Below are 27,452 nucleotides of genomic sequence, written 5' to 3'. Positions count from 1 at the left end.
GGCACTATACTTCGCCTGGGTTTTGAGCCAAACTGGATTCGAGGAGTGGCAGCTCTATACTCCACAGCTCGTAGCCAGGTGTTGATGGCAGGAGGACGGGGGCCGAGTTTTGAGTTGACCAGATCGGTCCGTCAGGGATGCCCTCTCGCCCCGTTCCTTTTTCTCTTCTTTGCAGAGGCTATGAGCATGTATCTGACAGCACAGGAGGTTGGTTTGAGAGGACTTCAGCTTCCTGTCCGGGGTGAGGTCCTGCTCGATTCTGAGTTTGCTGATGACACAGGATTGTTTCTACATGGCCAGGAGGCCAATCTGCAGAGGGCAGAGCAGTCGCTACAGGTTTTTGGTGTGGCTTCGGGAGCATTGATCAATTGGCGCAAGACAGTGGCTTTTTGGATCAGTAGCGCTCCTGCTCCGTCATGGAGCCCAGACCCGGGTTTTAGATGGATTCCTCCTGGCACAGCAGTGCGGTATCTGGGATGCCAGATTGGACTTGATTTGTCACCTGAGCAGCAGATCGCCCCGCTTCTTCCGAGCATTCGAAAGAAGCTTTTATATTGGAGTACAGCTCGGCTATCCTTGGTTGGGAGGGTGGTGGTGACAAATCAGATGCTTTTAGCGACTATGTGGTACATCACGTCTTGCTGAATCTTCTCGAGCTCTTGCATCAGCCAGGTACAGAGACTGATCAGGAACTTTCTTTGGTCTGGGCGGGATGGTCAGCCGGCCCGGGCTAAGGTTGCTTGGGCAGTTATCACTCTTCCGCTGGCCCAGGGGGGGCTTGGGCATTATAGATCCAGCTGATCAGAGTAGAGCCTTGTTGGGGAAGCTTATTGTTCGGGGGCTGCTTCCAGGCGCTGAGCCTTGGAAGGAGCTGCTTTTTCAGCGGCTGCAAGCACCAGAGATACGGTGGATCTTTGTAGAGATGAGGAGGACAGGCCTCAGTAGAGGATGGGAGGACAGATTTGCCTTGAGCATCCTGCGAGCTTGGGAGCTGCTGAGACCGAGGCTTTCTCCTCGTCTAGCCTGGGGACCATTGGCGGCAAGCCCAGCACGCAATTTTGGAGATTGGCAGGCCTTTTGCAGCCTCCCGGAGGAGATCCAGGCGGAGAGGCTGAGTCACTTCAGAGGGGGGCTGATTATGAGGGATGACATTCAGGAGGCACTCACTGAGGAGTGGTTCACGCCTTTCGAGCCAGCGGCCCCACGGTGGATGGGAGCCTTTACACAGTTGGAGATCCTGATTGCTGTTAGAGCTTGCACTGAGGATGATAGATGCCTCTTCTATGAGATACAGGATGAGGGCAGACTTCAGAGAGTGGAGGCGAAGTCGCCTTTGGTTGCAAAGTGCATCTTTCAGAGGATACGGGCAGTGGCCGCCGCTTCTCGGAAGTGGCATATTGATCCAGACCCTGCAGATGTGGACTCTGATTGGCGCATATGGGCATATGCTGAGCGCCCCTTGGCCCGGCTCTAGTGGGACCCTGGCGAGTACGAGTGGCATGATCCTTATGCGTCCCCGAGGCCACAGAGATCACCTTTTTCCAGTACACTGTTCGGTTGGGGAGGCATATTTTGACGGCGAGGAGGATGGTCTCTCCAGCTGCATCGGAGCATTGGAGGCTACAGGGACTCTCACAGGAGTTCCTGGAGGATTTTTGGACCAGGCTCTAGGCTAGCCGACAGGCACGCAGGATCTCGATTTTCCAGTGGCTGGTTGCCCACAGGGGCTCTGCAGTTGGCACCTGGCTTGTCTACAGTGGCCTTCCGTCGGCCTGCGTCAGATGCGGCCACCCATTGGAGACACAGCGACATTGCCTATTGGACTGTCCACAGGCGCACCAGATTTGGCTGAGGATTCTGCGCATTTTGGCCCCCCTCTCTCCAGAGGGCATGTATACGTGGGGAGCCGCTGCTTGGTCGACTTCGTCAGGGCTTGCTCTGGGATACGAGTCGGAGCACGACAGCTAGGCCATCAGATTCATTCGGGGCCAGCCTCGCCTTGTTCCTTCACCGGACTTCTCGTCCGCCGGCTGGACACAGGAGAGGGATCTACGATGGGAGCTCCTCAGTAGCCTCACCATACGGTTCACCTGGAGAGCCCGTTGTTTCAGGGCCTTTGAGGGGAGACTGGAGCCACTAGCAAAGACTGTTCGGAGTATCTGGCAGGAGTTGATTCACATCCTGCGAGGACAGTATGACCACATCCGGGGCGACTCGGATCGAGCGATCTTGCGGCGCCAGGCCTTTCACACCACTTGGCGCAGCGGCCCCTTCTATACTCTACACGCGGGTACCCCCCGATGGCACTACAGGCCACCTGTTTGGATTTCCCCCCCTCCTATTGTATGATATAGCCTCTCAGTTATTTGTACTTGTATTTGCACTTTTTTGCACCTAGGGAGAGTCTCCCTAGCTGCCTTGATTGCATCTCTGCTCTGCCTTCTTATGAGCAAGGGAGGGGTTTTGTAGCCCAGTGGGCGTTTTTTTTATAACTAATGTAAGGATCTTTTCTCGGGGGAAAAAAAAAACTTGCATGTTACTCAGTGCTAAAATGCAGGAGAAAAAACGTGAAATATGCGCCTGCATGTCAAATTGATCAAAACCTTTTAAGACATCATCTATTGGGTCGACAAGCAAGCTACACATCAAATCTTGAAGTTTTTCATCCACTCTCAGCATTGAAGGTTCAATCCTAACATTAGGAAGTTGCTATTACATGCCATATCACTCTTTTACAAAACCCCTTTGAATTTGCATCCTCCAAAATGAATTGGCTTTCTATCTATCTTTTTTAAGAGGGAGATTTTCACTAATCATCATTAAGCATTAAACTTGTGTTGTAAGGATTTAGACACTGCCCACTGAGGCTAACTTGTACACCTGCCATGCATCCTGCAAAAACTCAGCAAGTACTTGGGAACCTCGACATCAGCTCTCGTCACCAAATGACCTAGCCTGCCTCTGCATGAATGTCGATATCAACCTGTACACCAAGCTCCCAAATCAATGCTCATCCTAGGGATGAAGACTCCTTTGCCTGTACCTTGTAATCCAGAAGGCCATCTGCCTGGGGAATAGGAGTGGCTCACCTTGCCAAGTAACCACATCCCCCTCTCAAGGTGAACACCCTGAGAACCTAAAGGAAACACCTATACACCAGCAAAACTATGATGAACTGGCCCAAACTCATAGACCCCCTCTACTATTGAGAAAGGACTAACTGTCTTCCACACACACCTCGAGGATGTGAATCCAAGTGTGCACCCATGAGTCTGAAAACTCTAACAAAGCAAAGATTGGCCGAGCGAGGGCTCAAGGCCATGTGGGAAGGCACCATTCCTTGGAAAAGAACACCTGCCTCCACTGCCTCCAAAAAACACAGATGAGATAATGCAAAAAACGCTGCTGTAACCAGTCGGCAGCACGTGTACCAAGAAGAAGAGAGGGAAGAGGAAAACACAGCACCTTCAGCACCTCCTCTGGAGAAAAATGCAGCCAGGCTTGCCCAGCACCTCCTCTGGAGAAAAACGCAGCCAGGCTGCCCAGCAACTCCTCTAGCCGCCCCAAACAAGGCCAAAATGCTCCCTCCTCTGCAACCAGCAGTATCAAAAAAACACAGAAATCCTTCTCTCTCAGAAAAAACGCCATAACACCTTCTGTAGAAGAGCCTCAACCTGGTGCTCTGATACCATGTCAGAGTGCGCAGCAGAAAGCGTGAGACATGGGTACAGAGAGAAAGAAATGAATCTGCATAATGATGAAGAAGCAATGATACAAACAGCCCTGTGCAAGGGGTGGTCCCCGTAGGTGAGGGCATGATGAACAACTACTCCCGTAAGGGAGGACCCAAGCTTGGAAGCCTGTGTCAAGGTGAGTACTAATGAACTAAGAGCCTCACTTTTATAGCCCCTACACAAGCTGGCCGACTTGCTCTTAAAGAGACTCACGACTAGCTAAATGAGAAAAGTGAAAAATGGGTGGCCAACCCTACAACCAAGGGCCCTGAACAAGAGGGAAAAATATGGTACTGCCCGGGATAAATCTGGGCACCCTTGATACACAACTTGGGCACACTACTAGGAGATGAATAATGCTAACACAAATAGAGTGTGCAAAAGGTTCTAAGATTCTAAGGTTCTAGGTTTTGGGGCATCCTGAGGAATATTCTTGGGGCGCTCACTTTTATGTACTTTTGGTGCCTATAAAAGGCTCCACCACAAATAGAGAAAACACTTACACTTTTGTGGTTCTTGGCTCATTCTTGCTTTTGCCATTCATGTGTGTTCATCTCTTGTGCTCTTCATAATCATCATGCTTAATCATCACTTCTTTCCACCCTTATCTCTCCAAACCCTAATTCCAGCATGCTCACTTATATGTGAAGGTCCCTTTCCAACACATTTCTACAACCTATCATGTAAGAATCTACTACTCTCTGGATGGGGTTCCCAGTCGAGTGTATCCACGGTGTTTTAGGCCTCTACTCGGCCTCTCACAGTCAGGTTCTCATTCAGGGAAACTGAGGTGAGAGATTTCCCCTTTCTCGCTCGGTCCGGCAGGGCTATCTTCTCGCACCACACCTCTTCCTATTTGTCCCTGAGGCCATGAGCAGTTTTCAGGAGACAAGGCTCCAGGGATTGCGTCGCCCCATCCGTACTCAGGAGGAGCTGCTGGACTCTGAGTTTGTAGATAACACAGCAACATAAATATCCGAAGACGTGGGGAATCTACAGAGATTCGCAGAGGCAATCAAGACCTTTGGTCACGCATTAGGAGCGTAGATCAACTAGCACAAGTCGTGTGGTTTTTGGGTAGGCTCTACACCCGCCCCAACTTGGCATCTAGTTGAGACTTTTCAGTGGATCTCGAGGGGCACTCCAGTCTGCTATCTTGGATGCCAGGTGGGCATCAATATCTCACCGGAGTAGCAGCTCGCCCCTCGTCTTCTAAAAGCATTCGTAAGAAGCTTTTTGTACTAGAGTTCTGTGAGGCTTTCCCTAGCCGACCGAGTGGTGGTGGCGAACCAGGTCCTCCTTGCCACCATGTGGCACATTACTTCTTGTTGTGCCTTCTCCCAAGCCTGCATTGGTCAGGTACAACGGTTGATCCGGAACTTCTTTTGGGCCGGCAATGATAGGAGGCCTGCTCCGGCCAAGGTCACCTAGAGAGTGATCATTCAACCGCAAAGCAGAGGGGGGGGCCTAGGCATCATTGACCCCACCATTCAGAGCCGCGCCCTACTGGGCAAGTTGATTGTTAGAGGACCTCTTCCAAGTGGCGAGCCTTGAAAGGACTTCCTCTTGGCCCGGATTTCAACCCATACTCCGAGCCTGGGGGGGGCCTTGGTTGGCCACAGAGCACCAGACGGATCTCTTCAGAGCTGCGGGCCCATGGCTTTAGCCCAGCTTTTGAGGACGAATTTGCAACTAGGCTACTCTGAACTTGGGATCACCTCAGGCCGGCCCTCCAGCAATCAGCTCAAGTAGCCTCGGAGGAGTGTCTTCAGCAACCCTTGATCTAGAACCCTCTGATCCACTTACCCAATGGCCACATGTTGGGGGGCCGACCTCATGTTTCATAGGGAGCGTTGAGGAAAGGACCTGCCAGGTCCCTTAGAGATTGGCTTGCATTCAGACAGCTTCCCCCGGAGGCTCGGGAGAGGCCTAGCTAGGACTGGGGTAGAGACAGACTCGGCCTCGACATCGACTCTGCTATTCCCTAGGAGTGGTTGACCCCTATCCCAGACCTGACCCCCCCTAGTGGGCATGTTTACTAGGCATGATATTCTCTTGGCAATTCGTGACACGAATGAGAGTTGTGCTTTGATCACTTTTTTTGTTCGACCCCATGGCAGATTTTAGAGATCAAAGCCCCCTCTGGATGACTCCAGTGGCTACACCTTACAGAGGGTGAGGGTGATTGGATTTCAGGCACATGAGTGGCACATTGACCCCCCGCCGGGCAAGGTGGCCAGGGGGAGACTCTAGCGGTTATGGATTTGGGAGAGCCGGCCCCTCACGCACCTCTAGTGGGACCCGGGGGAGTGGACTCGGAGTGATGCTGCTGACCGAGAGGAGACACTGGGTACCCCTTTCTCCGCATATACACCGCACAACTAGGCCGCAAGATTTAGATGCCCGAGGTTGAGGGCACCCCGACAGCAGCAGCACACTGGCAATCACACGGCCTTTCACAACGTTTTCTCTCTGATTTTTTGAAGAGGCTCTGGGATAGTTTTCGGCATCGAAAGATCACCCTCTTTCTTTGGCTGCTGGCACGCAGGAGTTTGGCGGTCGGCACGTGGTTGGCCATTGGCGGTCGACCAGTCACTTGTCCGGATGCGGCTACCCTCAAAAGTCTCAGCGACATTGTCTTTGGGATTGCCCGAAGGCTCAGTAGGGGTATGGAAGGCGATTTCTCTGCATTTTCACGATGGACAGGACCTCAACCCACATCATTTCATGGGGCATTGTCGCTTAGGCCACTGAGGTTGAGCTTGTCATCGCCTACAAGGAGGAAGGTGGGGGGCTAACCCTTCAGGTTTCTCACCTTCGCATTTCGACAGTATCAGTCCAAGCCCCGTCTACTAATCATTGGACTCTGGGTTCGTGCCAGAGCTGGGAGATCTGTAGCAACATTGCAGCTTGGCACACTTGGCGAGCTAGATGCAGCGAAGCCATCAAAGGCACCCACACTCCGCCTACAATGTCCATCAGGAGCATTTGGCTTGATATCATTCATACCCACCGCGGTCAATGGGGGAAGTTGCAGTGTGGCTCTAACCGCATGCGGAAGCGGCGGGAAGCCTTCTTGAGGCTCTGGCAGCCTAGCCCTTTTCTCACAGATAGAGGTGGTGAGCCCACTTCGCACTATAGACCACCTGTGTGGTTATTCCCTCACCCTCCCCCTTGTATGAGATAGCCGTCTCCTCATAGAGCGGCTAGCCAAAGGAGAAGAGCATCTTTCTCCACCCCTTGTTTTCTTGAACCTCATCCCCCACATGGAGGTGAGTTTGTATCTAGCCCTTCATGGTTGTATTTAGCCCCTCATGACTGTTTTATGTTAACTAATAGAAGGATCTTTTTCCCGAAAAAAAAAAAGACTCTGCCACTCTCTTTTGGAATTCCCCACATTGTCTCTTGGACCAACTGGTGCCTTCATTTCTTCAAATAAAAAAATAATGGTGGGGATACAAGAGTGAGATCAGCAATAAAGGAAGCAAGCCATGAGAACACAATTTAAGCAGAATAATAAGCAGATGGAGAAAGGTGAAAGAAGGAAACATGTGAATTCCCCCAGGTAGTTTTCACTTCAGTTCCAAAAGCATTGCACTGCAACAACTGCAAAGATGCCTCCACATTCTTGATTCACACACCCAGGAGACCTATCATGGATTTCTTCCCTCGTCATCCTTTCAGTCACACTAACCTTTCACCTCATTGACTCCCAGGTATTTTGGACACTATACAAACACACACACAAGCAAGTGTCCTTACATCAGAGAATGATATCACATTTCAAGAACCCATTTGCCAAAGTCTCTCAACCACTGCAGTGGTGCTTACATAGTCTGCCCCACTTATTTGGGCCAATCTAGTTTGTTGGCCTCAAACAACATTACCATTACTCTCACCACGTGGTTCATGCCCTGTCTGGCCTAATCAGCCTTGCCATTGTATAGTATTGAAAAAAAGGATCTTATCTACATTTTAAAAGTATAGCAGTTTCTTTGCTAACGAAAAAACTTTTATTTATGAGGTTTTGAAAAAACAAATCATTACCGACTCCACTAAAGACCTTTATATTCATGTATGGAAGCCTAGAGCATCAGAAATGGTCAGCTTCAGAGGTATTACGATTTTCTTCCAACACAACTACATGTATCACAAACATAGAATGGGCAAGTACAAGCCACAGACCTGACAGTGGTCCTCTGTCAATGGCTGATTTGATCTGATAATTTGATGAAGATCGGTGTCCATGAGCTCGTAAACAATGTAGACATCATTAAACTGATCCCTCCTAGGTGGCCGGATTATGTCCCTTATTGCAACAATCTGCATGACAACAAACCTGTCAAAATCTCTTTTGTTTACAGCCATTTTCTTCAACTTTAAAACGCCCATCAGATTTGCGTGTCTGCATGCGTGGAGAGAGAAAGAGAAAGAAAAGAAAGAAAGAAAACTATATTAACGTCCTTTAGAGGCCACATCTGACCTATAGGACTAATCAGATACATCCATGTGATTACATTCCACTTCGGGGGCAACAAAATGAAAATAGAGATAAAACTAGAAATAGTTCAAATTCCCTACATGACCGTAGGAGAATCCTAGATAACATGAAGGATTTCTCTAGCAGCTAATCTTCATTACTACCATGTTTGGTTGTCCTAAAATCTGCAATAACAGCTCTACCTCTACGGTAGACTGCCCATTTTCCTTGTTTCCTTGCTTCATATACTTTATTGAGTTCTTGTTTCCTATTTTTTAGTTGTGTGGCTGTGAGTTCATCCGCCATCCACACCTTCGTTCCCTTAAGCGACCTTGTTTGCTTCATGACTTTAATTTTGTCTTTCATATCTGCGTACCTCAAAACCACATGTTTTCCTTTGTTGATTGCCACTGAGGGATCTCCAATGTCGATGAAAGGGATAGCTCTGCACAACTTTCTTTGTAGAATCTCGCATTCCGGGACATAAGTATCATTCGCAATCTCCTCGTCCTCCAATACCTCCACCTGTTCCCAACCCTCTGACAAACCACCCACCCTAATTTCTTTTGCAATCCATTGCTGCTCGTTCTCTTCATTAATCTGTGATATTTAATGAGAATTTCTTTAGGCTGTGGATCAAGTAAATTTACCTGTGTGATTTCCTCCCTGTTTTCTTTTTCGTGTTGTTGTTCCTTAATCTGTTTCTCCAGGGTTGAAAGATGTTGTTTTGTCTGATGTAGTTCATTTTGCAAGGCTGAATTTGTTTGCTGAAGATGTTGAATCATGCTCAGGAGGTACCACTCCCAGGTGATGGTTTTTCATTGGGTTTGGTAGGAGAGAGAGAGAGAGAGAGACATGAAAGAAAATTATGTAAAGGCCAAAATGACCTATAAGACCAAATACATAGCCAAATTTACGAGCCAGTAAGAAAAAAGAGACAAACAAAGAAAAACCCTACTTAACAAGCTAGTAGCACTAAAATATCAGGACTAAAAGTCTAGTTTTGTTTTGATTTTTGGATTTGGTTTTTATTTGAGTTTGCAGAAATCCTCAATGACGGCTCTCCTTTCACAATAAACCGCCCATTTTCTTTGTTTCTAAGCTGCTCAAACCTTGGCTAATTCCGAGTTCTTTTGTTCAAATTGCATTGGGGTCAATTCCTCTGCAATCAATATCTTTGTGCCTTCAAGTTTGTTAAGGGCCCTGATGATAATTGCCACAAAGCGTTTCATGCAATGCGTTTCAAAAACGTTCCGTACCTTTTTAGGGGGTAAAAGTGCTCGAAAAATCCCAGAATTGGTCTAGAAATATCTTAACATCCCCGTAAATGTATAGAAGATGCAAAATTTGCATATCTTTAATAATTTCCATCACAAAAATCAACCAATTTCAAAACTGTTTTTTTCCAAAAATCAGCAAAATTTGGTTGTACCTACCTCAAAAACGAGACGCATGAATGCCAACGAGTCGAGGTGGGCAGATTTGGTGCAGACATCAGCAACACTAGGTTGCATGGAGATGATGGGGCTGGTCAGATGCTATTGCATGCGTGTTTTTTTTGTGAAGCCTACGTGGGAACCCCTATCAGATAACGACCCAAAAACAATAATTTAAGAAAAGGCCTTTTAAAAAACATTTCATACATACAAACTGTTTCATTGCAACTATGACTTGTCAAATTTAGTGTGTTAAGTGATTACTGCATGATTACCCTCATGAAATGTAGGCCAGTAAACCCCATCCAATCATTGGCCCCACCCTCACGTAAATTTTTTACGAGAGAGAGAGAGAGCCATATTGAAGTCTACAAACGACCAAAGGCCTTTCACCACCTAGACATGTCTACAATATTTTATGGCTTTTTCTTCTAGACTAGAAAACCCCACCTAGATCAAAATGGCTTGTATTAGCTAGTGAATATGGCTTGGATGTCACGTGCATCCCGCACTTGGATGCCACGTAGACATTTCTGTACAGAAGGTGCAAGACCTGGGATGGTGAACTGGTCCCATGTGAGCCCAGTCCGGGACGAGTCAGCCAGGGATCCATCTCAGTCGTCCGAGGTCAGGTGTGCATTGTCCTGCACATGAGTCCAAGGTCAGGTGTGCACTGTCCTGCACATGAAACAGTGCCAGTCCGCGCTGTGAGTCTCCCTCTAGAATGATGTCAGTGGTTCTGGGTATCTGGTATGGTACCGGATGCCAGATCACTGAGTAGATTATGTTTAGGACAAGGGGCCAGCCCATAGGGCTACCCCGGATCTGAGTGTGGGCACGGGAATGGTGTAGAACCACCCCCAGGAAGGCCCAGGCTGAACCCACCAGCCATGGAGGGGCTGTAGGACAGCCCTAGGGCACAGATCAGGCAATCTCCAGGAGATTACAGCCTTTATATGGCTGTAGGGCATGTATGGGGCAGCCCATACAGGCTGCCCAGCCCATAGATTGTGGGCAAAGGCTATGCCCAGCCTTCTAGAAGCAAGCGCCTACCTCCCCAGCTTGCTAGGTAAATTATGCAGAATTTATTAGGATTTATTTGAGCATTTAATGCTGAATTTACTCAGTCGTGGGACATGGACTGTTTTTCAGCTGGCCGACTGCTCATGATGGGAAGTATAAATAGGCCAGCCCATAATCCATGTTTCCATCTCATAATTCACCAAGAGCATCAAGCATTCAAGGGCCAGGACAGCCAAGGGTTTGCTAAAGCTAAGGGGTGAAGGACTGAAGGTCAAGGGCAGGTTTTCCAGCCAAGAAAAGGTCAAGTACTTTGTATTTGTTTCAGATTTACATCATTCTAATAAAGCAAATACACCATCCGTGGTGGGGGCCCTACAGAGGGTAATTGGGACCCAATATTGTGTCCTCTCCATCTCCCCCTTCTCTCTCTATTTTCTGCACATCGTCTTTCAGTTTGTGCGTTAATTCCGTCGCGAAAAGAGTGCTGTTTTCTGAGTTTTGAAGTACCGATCCTTCTCCGAAGCTTCCGCATATTACATTGGATTAGCATAAGTTGTCTGGCCTTCTTTTTATGTAGTGTGTACACATGCAATTAATGCTTCGGAAAATCCCCATCTTTCATCTCGTACACCATAAATCATGTCTAGCCTTCACAGTACACATGTCCAAGTTATTGGCATATATGATATGAGTAGTGCCATGTCACATGCACTCTGCACTGTAGTGCATGGTGACAAACTGGCTCATCATCAATGCATCTTGTATATCAGAAGGAAGCCTTTTAGGATATGATTTTGTCATATGCCGTGGCCCCATTGTAAGCCCCAATCCAGGACATGTCAGGCAAGAGCTATGTAGGTCTTGTTAGCAAATTCATCCCCAGTTTTTGCCCATTTCTAGTGTCCTTTTGGTCCCTTTTGCATGGCCCTTGATTGTGGGCTGGCCACCCCTATTTTACATATTTTTCTGGGATTTTTCCCAGCCTGTTTGGTATTTTCCCAGTCGGCCAGCTATTCAGCTCCAGTCGGCCAATCCTCCTCACCTATAAATATGTGGGGCTCGCCTCTCACTTTTCATTCAGTCTTGTACATATTTTCTCCCTCACTTATGATACTTCTAGTGTCTCTTGCTTGGGACTGTTTTGCTTTAGTATATTCAGCATAGTTGCTCCATCTCTCTCTCTCTCTCTCTTGCACTCTCTATTCAGCACACTCTAGTGCCACTTTGCTTCCACTCTGTGCACTCTTTCATGGTATCATCACTCCCGGTTCAACGACTCCTCTCCTACCCCAGATTCCGCCCTATTTTCAGCACCCTCTCCTCTGCGTTTTTCTCAGATTTGTAGCCTCTTTGTTGGTGCGTTTTCTGGACAACATCTGCAAATCACTTCCTCTTCAGATTGGCTTCTTCGCTTGCGGCCATCAAGTAATTTTCTGATCAGCATTTCATTCCACGTGGAGTTTGGATATAGGCGGCCTGTTTTTTCAGGACAGCAGCCCTTTTCTGGCTGTGTTTTCCTCTCCGGTGGTCATTCCCTTTTGCAGAGGGGGTTTGTGGTGTTTCGGGCTTTGGTGGCACCCTTGGCACCTGTGGAGGACACTTCTTCTTCGGAGATTGTGCGTTTTCTTGAGGAGAGCCCAAGCTACTGTCCTTGTTGATGCCTTTCCCTCTTGCACCCTCTTACAGCATATTCCCAGGCCTAGTGTGGCTACCTTTCCTCTCTATATCAAATCTGCATTTCCTGCTTCCCTCTTATGGTGACCTCAAGGTTGGAGGTACAGTCGACAAAAGCTTATGCGTTTTTTGCTACAGGAGGATTTTCGGGTGCTGTCCAGCCTCTTACGGCTGCGTTTTGGTGGGAGGAAAGGCCCTAAATCAACGTTTTCTGATTTGGACAATTTAATTTTATGAGGGTTGGTCCTCTTGATTGGATCAATGATGACAGCTTCAAATTTGGCTCCCGTACCACTCTCTTGTTATTTCCTAGATCAGGCAGACAAGTTGGATGGTAGTAACTTTCAGTCATGGAAGTTGCAGGTTACTTCTATTCTCAGGGAGTATGGTTTGATAGAGTTTCTCTCGTACAAGAATCGGTGCTTGCCGGACCTTGCCTCTGCGGGGGATGTGTGTTAGTGGAGGAAGATTGACGGACATATCTATGGCTTTCTCCTCCTAGATTGTCAGGATTCGGTTCTTCGACACTTCATCTATGCTCCTGATGATGCTTCTACTTTCTCTGTGTGGCAATTGCTTTGTGACCTGTATGGTGATGCCAGTGATCGACAGATGGTTTCTACTTATGGGTGCTATGCTCCAGAATGCTATGCAATATGCAAAATGCTTTCTAATGCAAACCCTAAGGTTTCTACTGACTCTACATGCATGAATGATTCTCTCCAAGTGGGTTAAGGGACTTGACTGACTCGCTAACTCACTATGGCTGAGGAATGACCTATGTAGCTCATGCCTGACATATCCTAGACTGAGGATTACAATGGGGTCATGGCGTACGACAAATACCATCCTAGAGGATACTAATACTATACAATGTTACACTGAGGATGATGAGCCACCTTGTCACCATGCACTATAGTGCAGAGTGCATGTGACATCCGTGACAGGCTCTTCTGACTCTCGCCCCATATACTTGCGCAATAGACTCACATGAAAGGCATTGTGAATCTTCCAATGATCAGGCAATGAAAGCCCGAAAGCAAATCCATTGCAATACTTTCCCATGGCCGCAAAGGAATAGGCAAAGATTGAAGCAAACCATGAGCCTTTTACCTGTCAAACTTGACTTTCTGGCAAGTGACACATACACGTACATATGCCTCTGTATCTTTGCGCATTCCTAGCCAAAAGAAGCAACGCTCAATCATGCGCATAGTAGGCATTATACCTCTATGTCCTGCATATAGAGGAGCATGGCACTCATCAATGACTTTTAGCCTCATGTTTGACACAACACAGGCAGTTATCCTTCAAGAGATACCCCTCTTTGATCACATAAGAGACATGTGCATGTCCAGCCACTAAATCAATTCATATATACCCAAGATCAGCATTTGTATGGTCTGCACCCACATATGGTTTTCTAGACAATGCATCTGCCACCACATTTTTCTTTCCTAGAGTGTGCATAATCTGAAAATGAAACATAGATAAGAAGTTTGCCATCCTCATATGCTTCTCCAAAAGCTTTGTTTGTGTCAAGAAGTACCTTAGGCTTTGATGATCTATCTCGACAGTCCCAAGAAGGTAGTGTTTCCAAATAGTCAAGGCATGAATCACAGTCAACAACTCCTCATAAATGCCCGAAGAAAGTTCTGCATCATGCAAACGACGGCTTTCATAAGCTATGGCATGTCCTTCTTGATGTAGGGCAGCCCCAATGCAATTTCTGGATGCATCACACTCCACACAGAAAGGTTTCTGCAAGTCTTGAATGAGTAAGACATGCCCACTCATCACGGCATCCTTGAGACGAATGAAAGCCTCTTTCTCATCAACTGTCCATTTGAAGACGGCCGCCTTCTTAGTGAGTTCATGCAATGGCGAAGCAATCCATGTAAAGTGTCTGATAAAACGTCTATAATATGAGCATAAACCCAAAAAGCTTCGTACTTCAAGTACAGAAGATGATTGAGGCCAATTCCGAATGGCTTCAATCTTTGCAGGATCCATCATGACGCCATTCTTTGATACAATATGACCCAAATAGTGAATCTCAGAAAGAAAAAATTCACTCTTTTTTGCATTAATGAAGAGCTTGTGGTTACGAAGCTCTTCAAAAACAATAGCCAAATGTTGGCAGTGCTCTTGCTCATTACCAAGATATCATCAAAAAACACACCTGTGAATTTCCGATGCTCACGGAAAATGCGATCCTTCATTCTATTGAACGTAGCTGGGACATTCGTAAGACCAAATGGCATAAGCAAAAACTCGTATAGTAGTCCAAATACCGTCCTCAATGCCATTTTGTGTATATCCTCCTGCGGTGCCACACGCACCTGGTGATGCCCACTCTTAAGATCAATGTGGCTGAAACATGCAAAGGGGACGTCCGTCCGTCCCCTGCCGTTCCCGTCGCCGGTCCGTCCCGTTTCGGCGTCCCTCCGTTCCTAGCACTCGTCCCTTCCGTCCCCTATGACTATGGTCACCGGCTATTGAGTATGCCCACGGTGAACAAGTTTCACGCAAGGACACTTATGTGAATGCAAGTACTGGGAGACCACCGTTGCACAGATCACCATTGCATAGGGCACCTGCCGCCGTGCCGCATTTTTCTTGCCATAGACATATGCATGTACCTACTGCTACCCCATTGGACAAGGAGAAGAGAAAGCTGGAAGATGAGGGTCACCATGCCAAGAGGCTCAAAGAATTTAAAGTAGGTGACAAATCTGTGAAGTTTAAAGCCTATCATGGTGATTATGATGCAAGCAAGGCAATGGCTTTTATAGCCCAGTTTGGTGGATTACGAAAAGCTTTTTAGTAGCCATGTGCACATAGTTGTCAGGTACGAAAAGTTCGATTAGGTACGGTACGTTCAAATACTATCTCGGATGAACCGCGAAATTTTGAAAATAAAAAATACGGTGGAGGTACGGTCCATTTAAAAAATACTTAAAAATATAAATATATACACATACACATAGATGCAAAACTTAGAGAAGTTACAACTTACCCAAAACATTAGAAAGTTGAGGAAGAGAGAGAGGCTTGAGGGGGAGGCTTGAGGAAGAGGGAGATGCTTGAGAGAGCCTAGAGGGGAGAGAGGCTTGAGCCTTGAAGGAGAGCTCAAGGGAGAGGATTGATCTTGATCAATGAACACTTACTTGTGAGGTGAGGGTTGAGCAACGAACACTTGTGAGAATGGGAGGGGCTATTATATAGGATGCATCATGCAAGGCTCGAGCAAAGGCAAGCAAAGGGCCAAAGGCTAAAGTGTAAAACAGTCCCCAAAATGCCCAAGAAACGGTGCCCAAAACGGTCAAAAAAACGGCCCAAAAAAGGGTTTAAAAATGGTCGATTGGATTCGATTGTACCGCGACCGTACCGAATCGAACCTTCTAGGCGGTGCGCGAACCGGGTGCCACTATGCCTGTGCAGACATGGGTGGACTTCAAAGAAAGATTTTATGCATAGTTTTTGCCTCCAAATGCGGTAGAGAAGATCATGAGCAAATGGGACACGATAGAGCAAAAGGATAATGAATCCATGCAAGCATATGTAAACAGATTTTGGAAGATCTATTTGGAGGTCTCTCCATTTTCGCTTGTGGGTGAACTTCAGAAGAGAAGGAAGTTCAAGTCCAGGCTCCAACCTTGCAGCCGCTCTTGCCACCGAGCAAATGGAGCACAAATTGCAGGGTTTTGGCAAAGGAGACCATGCATTCAAGGGCAAAGAAAGGGCTGGTCATAGCATGCAATAGAGCGGACAACATGCTAAACCTTTTGTGAAAGATGTCAAGAGTGGTGAGAAGGCTGAAAATAAGCAGTCAAAGGATGCCTCTCAGAAAAAGCACAAGTTTAGCCTCACTCCTGAGCAAAGGGAGCAATATGCCAAGGAGGGTAAGTGCTTCTCATGTGGTAGCCAAGATCACATGTTTCGTGAATGTCCTAAGCGCAAGAATAAGGACAATGAGAAGCAACAAAAGGCTAATGTGCATGCCATTTCCGATGTGCAAGGGAATACAGGTAAGGATGACAAAGAGAAGATGGTTTGCAAAGCATGGGGACAACTTAAGGATCAGCCCACAGTCTTTATGTTTGATGATTGTGCCATAGACAACTTCATTTCGGTGGAGATGGCATCTGCATTGAACATTGATGTAGGGGACATGGGACCCCATATTGAGGCAGAGGTTGCTTTTGTGGGAAAACAAGTGCAAGTGACCCCTATCATTGAGAAGTTTCGCATACACATCCAGGGGTATCTTGATCATGAGAATTTCTCGGTTGCACCATTGCAGGGATGTGATGTATTGCTAGGAAAGCTGTGGCATCACCGTTGTAACACGCGGAAGCTCTGGGGTTCTTCTTTCAGCCCTAAACACCTCTGAGAACATGTTGATGCAAAACGCCTCTCATCTGGTCCAGCCCGTCTCTGATCTGGTCCACCCGACCACCTTTCCAAGCAGCCGACAGCACAACCACATCCTTCCAGGCCCTGTTGCAAGTCCACACTGGCCTTTGCTGCACGTTGTGCTCCAACTTCTGGTTCTTAAACTCTTTTTCTTGGCTGCCTCTTCTGGATAATCTCTTAGAATATCCATGGCATATTCTTGCACATGACAACCGCATTGAGCCACGCAAGGAGTACAAGACCAACCGGATTACTTTTATACATAGAGGCCGCATGCATGTTATTGATGCTAGCCAAGAGGGAGACTCCATCTCAGTTGTATCTCATGTTCAGATTAATAAAGTAATGAGAAAGAGTGTTTCCGCGTACTTAGTCTTTGTTCGTGATAAGGTTGAATGTAATGATGTATGCGTAGATACTCTCACAAGTGAAAGGCTGAAATTTTTAAATGCATACAAGGATTGCTTTACAGATGCATTACTAGGAGAGCTACCTCCTGAGAGACCCGAGGATCATCACATTGATTTGGTGCCGGGTAGTTCCTCACCAAATAGACCTGCATACAGGGTAAGCGGAGCACAACAAGAGGAGATTATGAAATAGGTGACGGAGCTTATAGACCGAGGTTTGGTTCAGCCTATTGCTCACTGGTCTGGGTAGTGTAGAAGAAGGATGGTTTCTTCTGTATGTGTGTGGATTACCGGGCTTTAAATAAGCTTTTACTATCAAGAACCGATTTTCAATCCCGCGCATAGATGACATCCTCGATAAACTTGATGGGTCTTCATGTTTTAGCCACATTGGTCTTAAGAGTGGGTATCACTAGGTGCGTGTGGCCTCATAGAGGCCGCATGCATGTTATTGATGCTAGCCAAGAGGGAGACTCCATCTCAGTTGTATCTCATGTTCATATTAATAAAGCAATGAGAAATTGTGTTCCCGCGTACTTAGTCTTTGTTCGTGATAAGGTTGAATGTAATGATGTATGTGTAGATACTATCACAAGTGAAAGGCTGAAATTTTTTAATGCATACAAGGATTGCTTTGTAGATGCATTACCAGGAGAACTACCTCCTGAGAGACCCGAGGATCGTCACATTCATTTGGTGCTGGGTAGTTCCTCACCAAATAGACCTGCATGTAGGGTAAGTGGAGCATAGCAAGAGGAGATTATGAAACAGGTGACATAGCATTTAGACTGAGGTTTGGCTCAGCCAAGCTCTTCGCCATATTGCTCACCGGTCTTGGTAGTGTAGAAGAAGGATGGTTTCTTCTGTATGTGTGTGGATTACCGGACTTTAAATAAGCTTACTATCAACAACCGGTTTCCAACCTGGCGCATAGATGGCATCCTCGATAAACTTGATGGGTCGTTTCTCACAGGGGACGGCAACGGGGACGCCTCAGGAACGGGGACGCCGGTGGGGAACGGTTCTGTGAGGGGACGGCAGGGGGCCGTTTGCGCGTTTTTCTGCCATTGCACCCGCCGTTTATAGCCGTTGCAGTCGCCGTTTCCAGCCGCCGCGTGCTTGGGCCTTGGCCCTTGAGCCTTTGAGGCTTGGGCCTTGGCCCTCTCTCTCTCTCTCTTTCCCTTGAGGCTTGCCTCTCTCTCTTGCCTATCTATATAAGAACAAGCCTCTACAAGGCTACAAGCACACACAACTTTCAAGCTTTCAAGCTTCTTCTAGCTTCCAACTTCCAAGTTCCGAGCCTCTCACACAAGGCCCGCGGGCCGCCGCCCTACTATCTAGACTCTCTCTCTCTCTCTCTCTCTCTCTCTCTCTCTCTCTCTCTCAAGCCTCTTGAGTCTTCAGTCTTCCAACTTCCAAGCCTCTAGGCTCTAGGCCTCTCTCTCTCTCTCTCTCTCTCTCTCTCTCTCTCTCTCTCTCTCTCATTCCTCAAGGCTCAAGAGTCAAGCCATCTTCAACCATGGCATCCTCCTCACATGCCGGGGCTTCCCGTAGAAGAACAACAGGATGGACATGGTGGGAGGAGGTTAACTACACCCCATCCGCTCATGGAGGGCCATGGGTATGCAAGCTTTGCCCGTACTCGCGAACGGGTGGCGCCGACAAAGTGCGAGCCCACCTCTTGCATGAGAGTGGGCATGAGGTGAGGTTTTGCACGAATGTCACGCCCGAGAAGAGGGAAACTTCTTGACAAGCTTAGCGTCTACGAGGCGGTCGAAGCGACAAGAAGGACACCACGAGTGGCCGTGGATCCCGCGACGATGGGGAGAGCAACTCAAGCCTCTACAATGGAGTCATGTGGTCGATCGGGATCATGCACACCATCACCTTCACCATCAAGTTGGAATGTTACTCCATCCACGACGTCGGCACCCTCCATCTCCACGGCCTCTCAACCATTACGTGGCCCACGACTTGGGGAGAATTGGAACCCCAAGTTGAAGGAGGAGGTGGATATGGCGGTGGCCCGCTTCTTCTTCCACGACCACATTGCCTTTCAAGCGGCTAGGTGAGTGCAATCGATCATTGCCAATTCATCATTCATGTTTTCATCATCCTAGTCCCCTTCTCATTAGTAAATTATTTTCTTAAATAGGTCGGAATACTTCAAGGTCATGGTTAAGAAGATTGGGGAGTATGGCTCAACCTATACGCCCCCCTCATCCGAGAGCTTGCGCACTACATTGCTCGAGAAGGAGAAGCGCATTGTAGAGCAAGCAGCCGACAACACAAAGCGGCAATGGGAGAGGAACGGAGTCTCCCTCATTGTGGATGGATGGAGTGACACCCACAAGAGGAGTATTCACGGCACGGTTGCATATTCCCGCAGAGAGATGTAATTCATCTCATCTCATGATGCATCCGGCACTGAGAAGAGTGCGGATGTGCTTGCGGCGGAGTAGGCTACCACCATGGAGATCATTGGCCGAGTTTTTATAACTTAAGAATTTTTTGTATATACCACTTTCCACTGGATTTCCCTTGGACCAAACCTTTTATGGCACCTCTATGGGGTGTGCTTCAAGCTTGTATACTATCTTAAAAAACTTACAATTTAAGAAATCACACAAACACAAAGCCAACATATTAATGATTTGTTTAACCACCTCCTTTATAGTGTCTCTTGAAGTTCTCTTTCTTCATACCCCAAGAAATTACATTACCCAAAAATCACCCCTTTAAAAAAACCATTTAAGGAAAGATATAATAAAACCCTAAAAAATCACATTATCACACAATAATTCCTTCAACTACCTCTATAATGAGAGGATTTCGAGGATCTATGACAGCTTTTTCGGTTATTGTTTACACTTAGGAGTTTATAATCTAAGAAAATGTATAATTTGCATAAATGTTTTTTGGAGTAGTTGTTGTTTACACTAAAAAAATTTCAATCTAAGAAATTGTATATCCGAAAGCCCACCCTTCAACCATCTGTATAGATAACTTATTATATTTGGTGACTATTATGATTTTACTTCTAAAATGACTTTTATGGAATATTTTTTATTCGATAATGATACTTTTCTAGGTGCACTTTCTTCTAGATTTGAAAAAATATGAACGTGCTATATCATTATACTAGTGCTGCAAATAACACGAAAGTGCTATAGCACAATAGTGCTACTATCACTATAGTGCTACCAAGAAAACAAACATGCAATATCACTATAGTGCTACTAAAAACACGAATGTGCTGTAGCATGCTAGTGCTACAAAAAATATAAACGTGCTATACCACTATAGTGCTAACAAAAACACAAACGTGCTATACCACGATTGATATATGCATCACCATGAACATGCTACTCATCAGGATCGGGGTACATACATGTTTTTTAAATTTGTTTATATGTTTCATTTTAATTTGTATATTTTTGCGAGGTTCTTTCCAACTTATATTGTTTATCAAAACTAGGATGCGTGAGTACCCTTATCCTCTTAATTGCTTGCACCTCTGCGTTGTCAACGTACTTTGAAAGAATGTATGTTGTTCCGTTCATGTATAAACATCTTGAAGCGCTTGAACGAAGATGGACATTGCAACCCATACCATTTCTGTAGCACGTATTCTTTGTATGCAAGGGTTGACCGCTCCAAAGTTGGTGCTGCTCTATGGTGGGAGGACTTTGGTTCAGATGGACCGGAGCTGCAGCAGCTTGCCATCCGCATAATTAGCAAGGCCATCAGCTCCTCTTGCTTGGAGCAACTTTGGAGTACCTACAGCCACATTGCCTCTAGGAAAAGGAACCGACTCGGGGTAGAGCGTACCAATGACCTTGTCTTTGTCAGCGCGAACTTGCGAATGCTTTGGAAGAGCGTGACCAAGAAGGCAGCTTCCTTCTGGGGGGATGAGTCAACAAGAAGAGCAACAAGAAGATAAGGTGCAGGAGCAGCATGCCAGTGAGGATGAGACTGAGGATGAGCTTGATGCTTCTTTGGCACAAGCTACCCATGACCATGAGGCAAGCACTTCATGTGGATGATCATTCATGGATCATGATTGATGGGTCTTACTACTTAGCTCTAGCGGCTAGCCTCTAGCCTCTAGTCTTTTTGTCATTGACTCATTTGAGTCCGTCCATGTATTCTGCCTCCTTAAGGCTTAGTCCCGACTCCTGACTCTTGAGTCATGAGTCATGACTCATTTTGTATCTACTTAATTATTAATATGACTCAAAAGCTTACCATTTTAGTGTAAATTTGAGCTCATTTTGATGTACTTCCAAAGTAGAATAAGTGTAGAGTAGAAAAAATTTTTAAAAAAAGTATTTTTTGAGTGTCGTTCCCTCCCCCGTCCCCGTTCCCTACTTATGGCCGTTCCCCGTCCCGTCCCCGTCACCGTCCCCTGTCACTGTCCCCCATCCCTTGTGAATATGCCAGTGACACATGGTCTTCCTTGGCTGTCCCAACATTATACATAGCTTTCAACCCATGACGGGGCTCTTCTCTAGTCAATTCCATAGGCAAAGTGCTGCAACTTACATACCTATCACTTTCCCCGTGAGAAGCATGTATCACATGTACATTTTCAGCATGTCTGCCACTCATTCTACCATGTACATCTCTTTCTTTTCTTGTCCCATGTGGAGTGGAGGCTTGCTTTGAAGTCACCGAAACCTCATCCCTGTGTACATAAGATTTGACCCTACAAGATACATCATTTCCCATCTCCATATATGGGGGCTCTTTAACACAAAGTTCACCTGCAAGTCCTTTCACCACATCCCCACTGTGTATGAGATAATTAAGAGCTATCTCACGAGGGTTCACACCCAATTCCTTCGCCATAGAATCCATCGTGTATGCCACCATAGACTCGGCCTTTGTAGCCTCCATAAACTTGTGAACCTGTGGGTTCTCATACAACATTTTGAGCTCTTCTTCCTTGGCACATAGATGCCTCTTCATGTGCTCCATCTCAGCCTTCAATACATCTGGGTCATCTTCATGCATCTTCTCTTTGCCTCAAGAAGGTTGTTCGACATGTGTTGGCTTCTCTACATAACCTGTATGCATATGCTTATTGCCCAAGGCTTCAAAAACATGAGTGCCACTTGCTTGGCCACTTGAACTAGGCCCTTGTCCATTGTGTGCATGGCTATCCAAAGTGAATTACGGCTATTCACACAATGCTCAATATATATACCTAGATGAATCCAGGAACATGCCCAAATTCACCTTTTAGGAACGTGCATGTTATATACTCATGGTAGTCAACCCACAAGACTATATAACTATCAACTCCATTATGCATAGTATGGACTAGATACTACGACATCCCCACTAACGTCATCAGTGCCCAATAGTGGGTGTAGAACTCTGTATCAAGATATGCTCTCACACACGCACTCCACACACACACACACACACACACATAAGAGCATATATTCACACAAAGGCCTTCATACTGAGTTTCTGTCAAACCTCCGGAGATGTAGGGCAAACTGATGCTCAATGCCCAAACGATCGTTTCCCCACTGAGAAGAGGGAAACAACCGTGCTCTGATACCACTAAAACTACACCGACTAGGTGTGAACGTCCTTGAGCCCCGTCTCGTGAACAATATGCTTTTCAACAATAAAATGAACTAGCCACAATACACATAATCACTGAAAGATACATCAATGCTCAAGACAATCTGCAAAAGAGAAGCACTGCACAATACACCACCATTGGGGCCACGAACGGACCGACCCCCCCCTCAATACCGAAGTATATCATTGGAGTATTTCATTTGTGTACAAAGTTCCAAGGGCTTGCTAGCCAGATAATCCATGCAATGCATAATATGAAGACATATTATCCAAACAAGTATTTGCCGGTGAAGAATGTCGAAGCCGGAATCGTCGAATAAGTCAATACAACCGGCCCCGACTCCTCATACACCTGGAGTTGTGCGAACACGAAACTGGCGTTCCGAGACCACGCACGAACACGAGCTCTCGTACTAGAGCCTGGCTCGCACAACTCGCAAAGGAACGGGCTTGGTCCTCCAAAGTGTAGGCACACAAACAGGTGCTCACACTCTACAAGTACATGAACAAGTACTTGTAGAAGATCCGGTACACAAGTTAGTACAATTAGGGTTTCAGAGGGTACATCCATGAGTACAATTCTGATTTTTCAGCAAGTACAGCTGATACAGTTAGGGTTTCAGCAGGTACAACAAGGAGTCCAGTTCTGATTTTCAGCAAGTACAGCTGGTACAGTTAGGGTTTCAACAGGTACGGTAGCTGGTACATGCCGTACAGCCAACACAGCAAGTACAGCAAGTGCCCACAGCAAGTACACAAGTACACCCGGTACAAAAGGTACTGTTAGGGTTTCAGTAGGTACAGCATGCGCCCACAACAGGTACACAGCAGGTACAGTCGGTACTATTGGTACAAAAGATACAGGGTTTCAGCAGGTACAGCAGGTGCCCACAGCAAGTATTGTTAGGGTTTTAGCAGGTACACAGCAGAAAAAGGGAAGTGAGTTGGGCACCAGCTTCTAGGAGAAGGGAAAGTGCAAAGAGGTGGAGAAGAACAGGAAAGAGGAGGTGGAGGGGTCCAAATCCCTTGAGCCATGTGGCACAGCCCACCATAATTAATGGTGGGCACCTCCTTAAAGTGTCCACAAACTTATGAGGCCCTGTGTGGGTGCCCAGCATTTGTGCTCACCACACTTTTGACCTTGGGCCCCGGGCACTGAGCCGGTGGCCGGTGCCCAGCTCTAATAAATGTGAACTACTAAGGTTATAAACCCTTTGAAATAATAAACAAGGGTTAAATGAATACTTACCACTTGTTCACATGCCACAAACCATGTCAGAATGCAGGCATTCACACGGCTCATGGGTGGGCGTCCCCTGCCCGTGAACTGGACACATCATAACATTCACACGAAAACAAGTCACGCGGAAACAGTTTCAAACAGGCAGAGATGCATGCATATGCATTATGCAATGGAAATATCTCCCGTTCTTGGAACCTGTAAATAACAGGTCTTCCCGAGCACGGAACTAGCTCAATGGGAAGCCTAAATTGGGATCCCTGACAGTGGGTTCCACCACGCTACGGGAGTCCTGGCCTCAGTACCGGCGCCTGGCCTCCCATACCTGGACATTGTCCACAAGCTGTCTATCTCCTTTGCTCGTTCTCTCTCTTGTTTTGTTTATGCTTCCGCCTCTCAATACTCCAACATGGTATCAATCGCTTAGGTACCTATCTGCATCCTACAAGGCAACTGTGTTTTCTTCATCTGCTGGCTGCGTTTCTGGCTCCTGAAGGCGACTCTGTTTTCTTCATCTGCTGACTGCATTTCCGGCTCCTGATGGCGACTACTTCTTCTCCTTCCACTGCTGCATTTCCTAGAGATCCAAACAATGGCTGCGTTTTCTGAACATAGCTGCATTTTTCTGTTCCCGATACTGCTCTTCATCTGCGTTTTCACTCCCTGGGCTGCCCTGTTGCTACTGCTTTGTACTAAGCGTTTGATCACATTGAAAGAGATGTTTTCACTGTTTTTACAGTGTGGACTGCAGTGGAAGGTGTTCTCTTCGCATGTGGTGCAACCTGACAAGCTGCCCCGACATCTCTCCTTCTTCCCCGGCTTCCCCTCCCTCTGGTTGGGTGTTTCCGGAGAGTTTTGGTGAACTGTTTTGCTGCTGTCCAGCCTCTTTCTCTCTCAAATTTGAGAGGGGGTTGATTGGTCCTGCTACGTCACTTCATTGGAAAGTGCTTGAAAGGAGTGCTGAGATTTGTGTACTTTAGTCTTTATTGCTATCGATATGGCTCCCCCCTTACGAACAAGGATGACAAGTTGGATGGAACCAACTATGCCCATTGGAAGCTAAATATGCGGATCTGGTTCATCCACAAGGGTTTATGGGAGATTGTTCAGGCCGCTGAGAAGAAGTCTGAGCGTCGTCAGAACTCGAGGAGGTGGACCCAGGATCAAGAGGATCAATTCCTTGTGGAATTACAAGATTGGGAGAATCGTGATTCGATTCAGCGCTTGTGTGGACCATTACAAAGGAGGTCTCACCGGCCGTGCAAACTCTTACCAGTGCTCATCAAGTATGGTCCAAATTGAAGGATCTCTTTGCTCAAGATTCGTCGATGATGCAGACAGCTACAGAGGTAAATGAAGTAATTTTGATGCCAATGGAGTTTCCCTCAGTAATTATCACTTTGGCAAGGAGTATTTTCAGAGAAGTGCCTAGCTTTGTTCACGAGTTTATCAAAAGCAATTTCACTCATGTCAACATGCTAAGTGGATGTCACATGCACCCCGCACTTAGGTACCAAGTGGACATACAACATACTTCATGTGCAAGTTTTGTGTTAGTGATGTGGAGGCCCTTCACTAGGTTGTAGGATCCAATCAGGTGTCTAGTGTAACTCCTCTCTCTCGTCTCACTCCTCTTACCACAATAATTACACAGAGCTAACTCAATTACGTATATATAAGGCTTGTGGTATGCCAAAAGGCCTAGGACTACCCCCATGGCCATTCTTAGTGTATGAAGGTGCAGGACCAAAAGGGGGTTTAAACCGGAGTAGGCTATTCACAAACCTTCATGAATCTCATCGTGCTAGAGTTCTGTCGAATCTCTAGAGATGAAGGGCGAATTCAGCCATGATGAAGGCCAGTCGTAGAGAGTGAACACATACACATGGCACAGATGAGTGTAGCTGGTCAAGCAACAGCACCCCTTTCGATAGAAAAATTTGAAATGAATCAACTGGCCACATTTTGGACTGAGACTTCGAATACGTGCATGTCTCCTAAAAAAGCAGAGAGATATGCCAACTCACCAACTAAAAGGAACAAAATTGATGAATAAACGAAACCACCTGAAACGAAAGTGCAAGCGCAGGGACAAACAAAAGCGGAGAGGTTTTTAAAAAAAGTACATTTTCGTGATCCATGTGGCGTAGTAGCTTGATTTCTCGTAATGTGCGCTTTGCATCAATTCTATTGTCAAATGCGTTTCCAATTTTCTTGATCGCCACTTCTTCACTTGCCTCACTATTAATTGCCGAGCTATACAAAGACAAGATCCCCATTCAGATTAGAAACTACACAGCATTTTATGCTTCTGGCAAAAGCCAAATAGACAGTGCAATAAAATTCTCTCATCACAGATGCAATAATATTGTCTACGCCTGTTTAAATGCATGTAACCTTTGGCACTACACAATCCTTCACATTTTCTACATCACCTACTTATTATCTCCTTTCAAGCATGGATACAAAGGAAAATTACGTCAACGCTAGCAACCAATGATGGTAATGATACAAGCTTATAATGTGTTAGATTTTTAATTATATTACACAATGAGCAGGAAGCTTGGAATTATGAATGTGTATATGCCTTATTTGGCAAGCTACATTGCCAAAAGGCAATTTCCCATAAAAGAAGACATGTCAAGGCCATGGCCCATACAATCCTTTGTTCAAACATGTATGGCCCATATAGTTTAATATTCAGGAGTGCTTTAGGCTAGCTCAACTGCGACTGTGCACTAATGGAAGCATGGTTATTTAAACTAATTCGAAGCACAAAACTAAGAGTACACAGAAAAGAAAAAAGAGAAAGATGAATGACAGCAAGAGACCTGATTCTCTCAACCTAATTGCTTGATCAAGCTTTGAAAAAGTGCTTTCTTGCATGATTTGTGATTTTTTGTAATGGAGGGATGTACATTGTAGACAGCTAATAAAATTTCACGTTAAGTAGGGTCTTCATAGCTTTATGATGGAAGGAGTAGATGAGGTGTGGTTAGGTCAAAGGGTACTAAATTCCAATTGTGCATTGATTTAGAGAGATAAACGAGATGCATAGAACTCGAGCATAGTTTATGAGAAACTCCATTTCACACCTTGGGAACACTGAAACTCCATTTCTTGACCAAGGTGTGAAACTCCATTTCTTGACCATGCCATTTCAGTTTTCTGTTCTCCCTTTCACACACAAATCTGAATATTATTTATACACTATGCTTATGAATTATACAAATTGATAACATATCATTTCACAGACTGTTTCCTCTCTGTTTTTGTTCCCTTATCTTACAGTTCCCAGTTTCTCACATGCCTGTTGTTCCTGTTCCCCCTCCTGTTCTTGGCAACTATGCTCAGGAGACATCTGGCTGTACAGGCCAGTAAACAACGGAGGCTTCCCCTACTAGCAACAGGGAGAGAGCAGGACAGGCATGGAAGTCA

The 27,452-nt window shown here is 46.3% G+C and overlaps 1 protein-coding gene across 2 annotated transcripts in view; it reads right to left on the bottom strand.

Annotated features, from left to right (window-relative positions):
- LOC147637405 (mitogen-activated protein kinase 4b-like) overlaps positions 1-27,452 on the bottom strand; it is a 53,107-nt gene that overhangs the window by 22,527 nt on the left and 3,128 nt on the right. For both annotated transcript variants that reach the window (XM_086799200.1, XM_086799199.1), the window contains exons 2-3: positions 26,141-26,270; positions 7,920-8,057 (exon numbers count right to left, since the gene is read on the bottom strand). In XM_086799200.1, coding sequence (XP_086655326.1) covers positions 7,920-8,057; positions 26,141-26,270 — 268 coding nt within the window. The remainder of the gene's footprint in view (positions 1-7,919; positions 8,058-26,140; positions 26,271-27,452) is intronic.

This window comes from Cibotium barometz, chromosome 6, assembly GCF_041138505.1.
Source record: "Cibotium barometz isolate CiBa-2024 chromosome 6, ASM4113850v1, whole genome shotgun sequence".
In the NCBI taxonomy this organism is placed as follows: domain Eukaryota; kingdom Viridiplantae; phylum Streptophyta; class Polypodiopsida; order Cyatheales; family Cibotiaceae; genus Cibotium; species Cibotium barometz.
The sequence above is the reverse complement of the archived record's forward strand: the minus strand, read 5'-3'. Positions and strand labels throughout refer to the sequence as shown.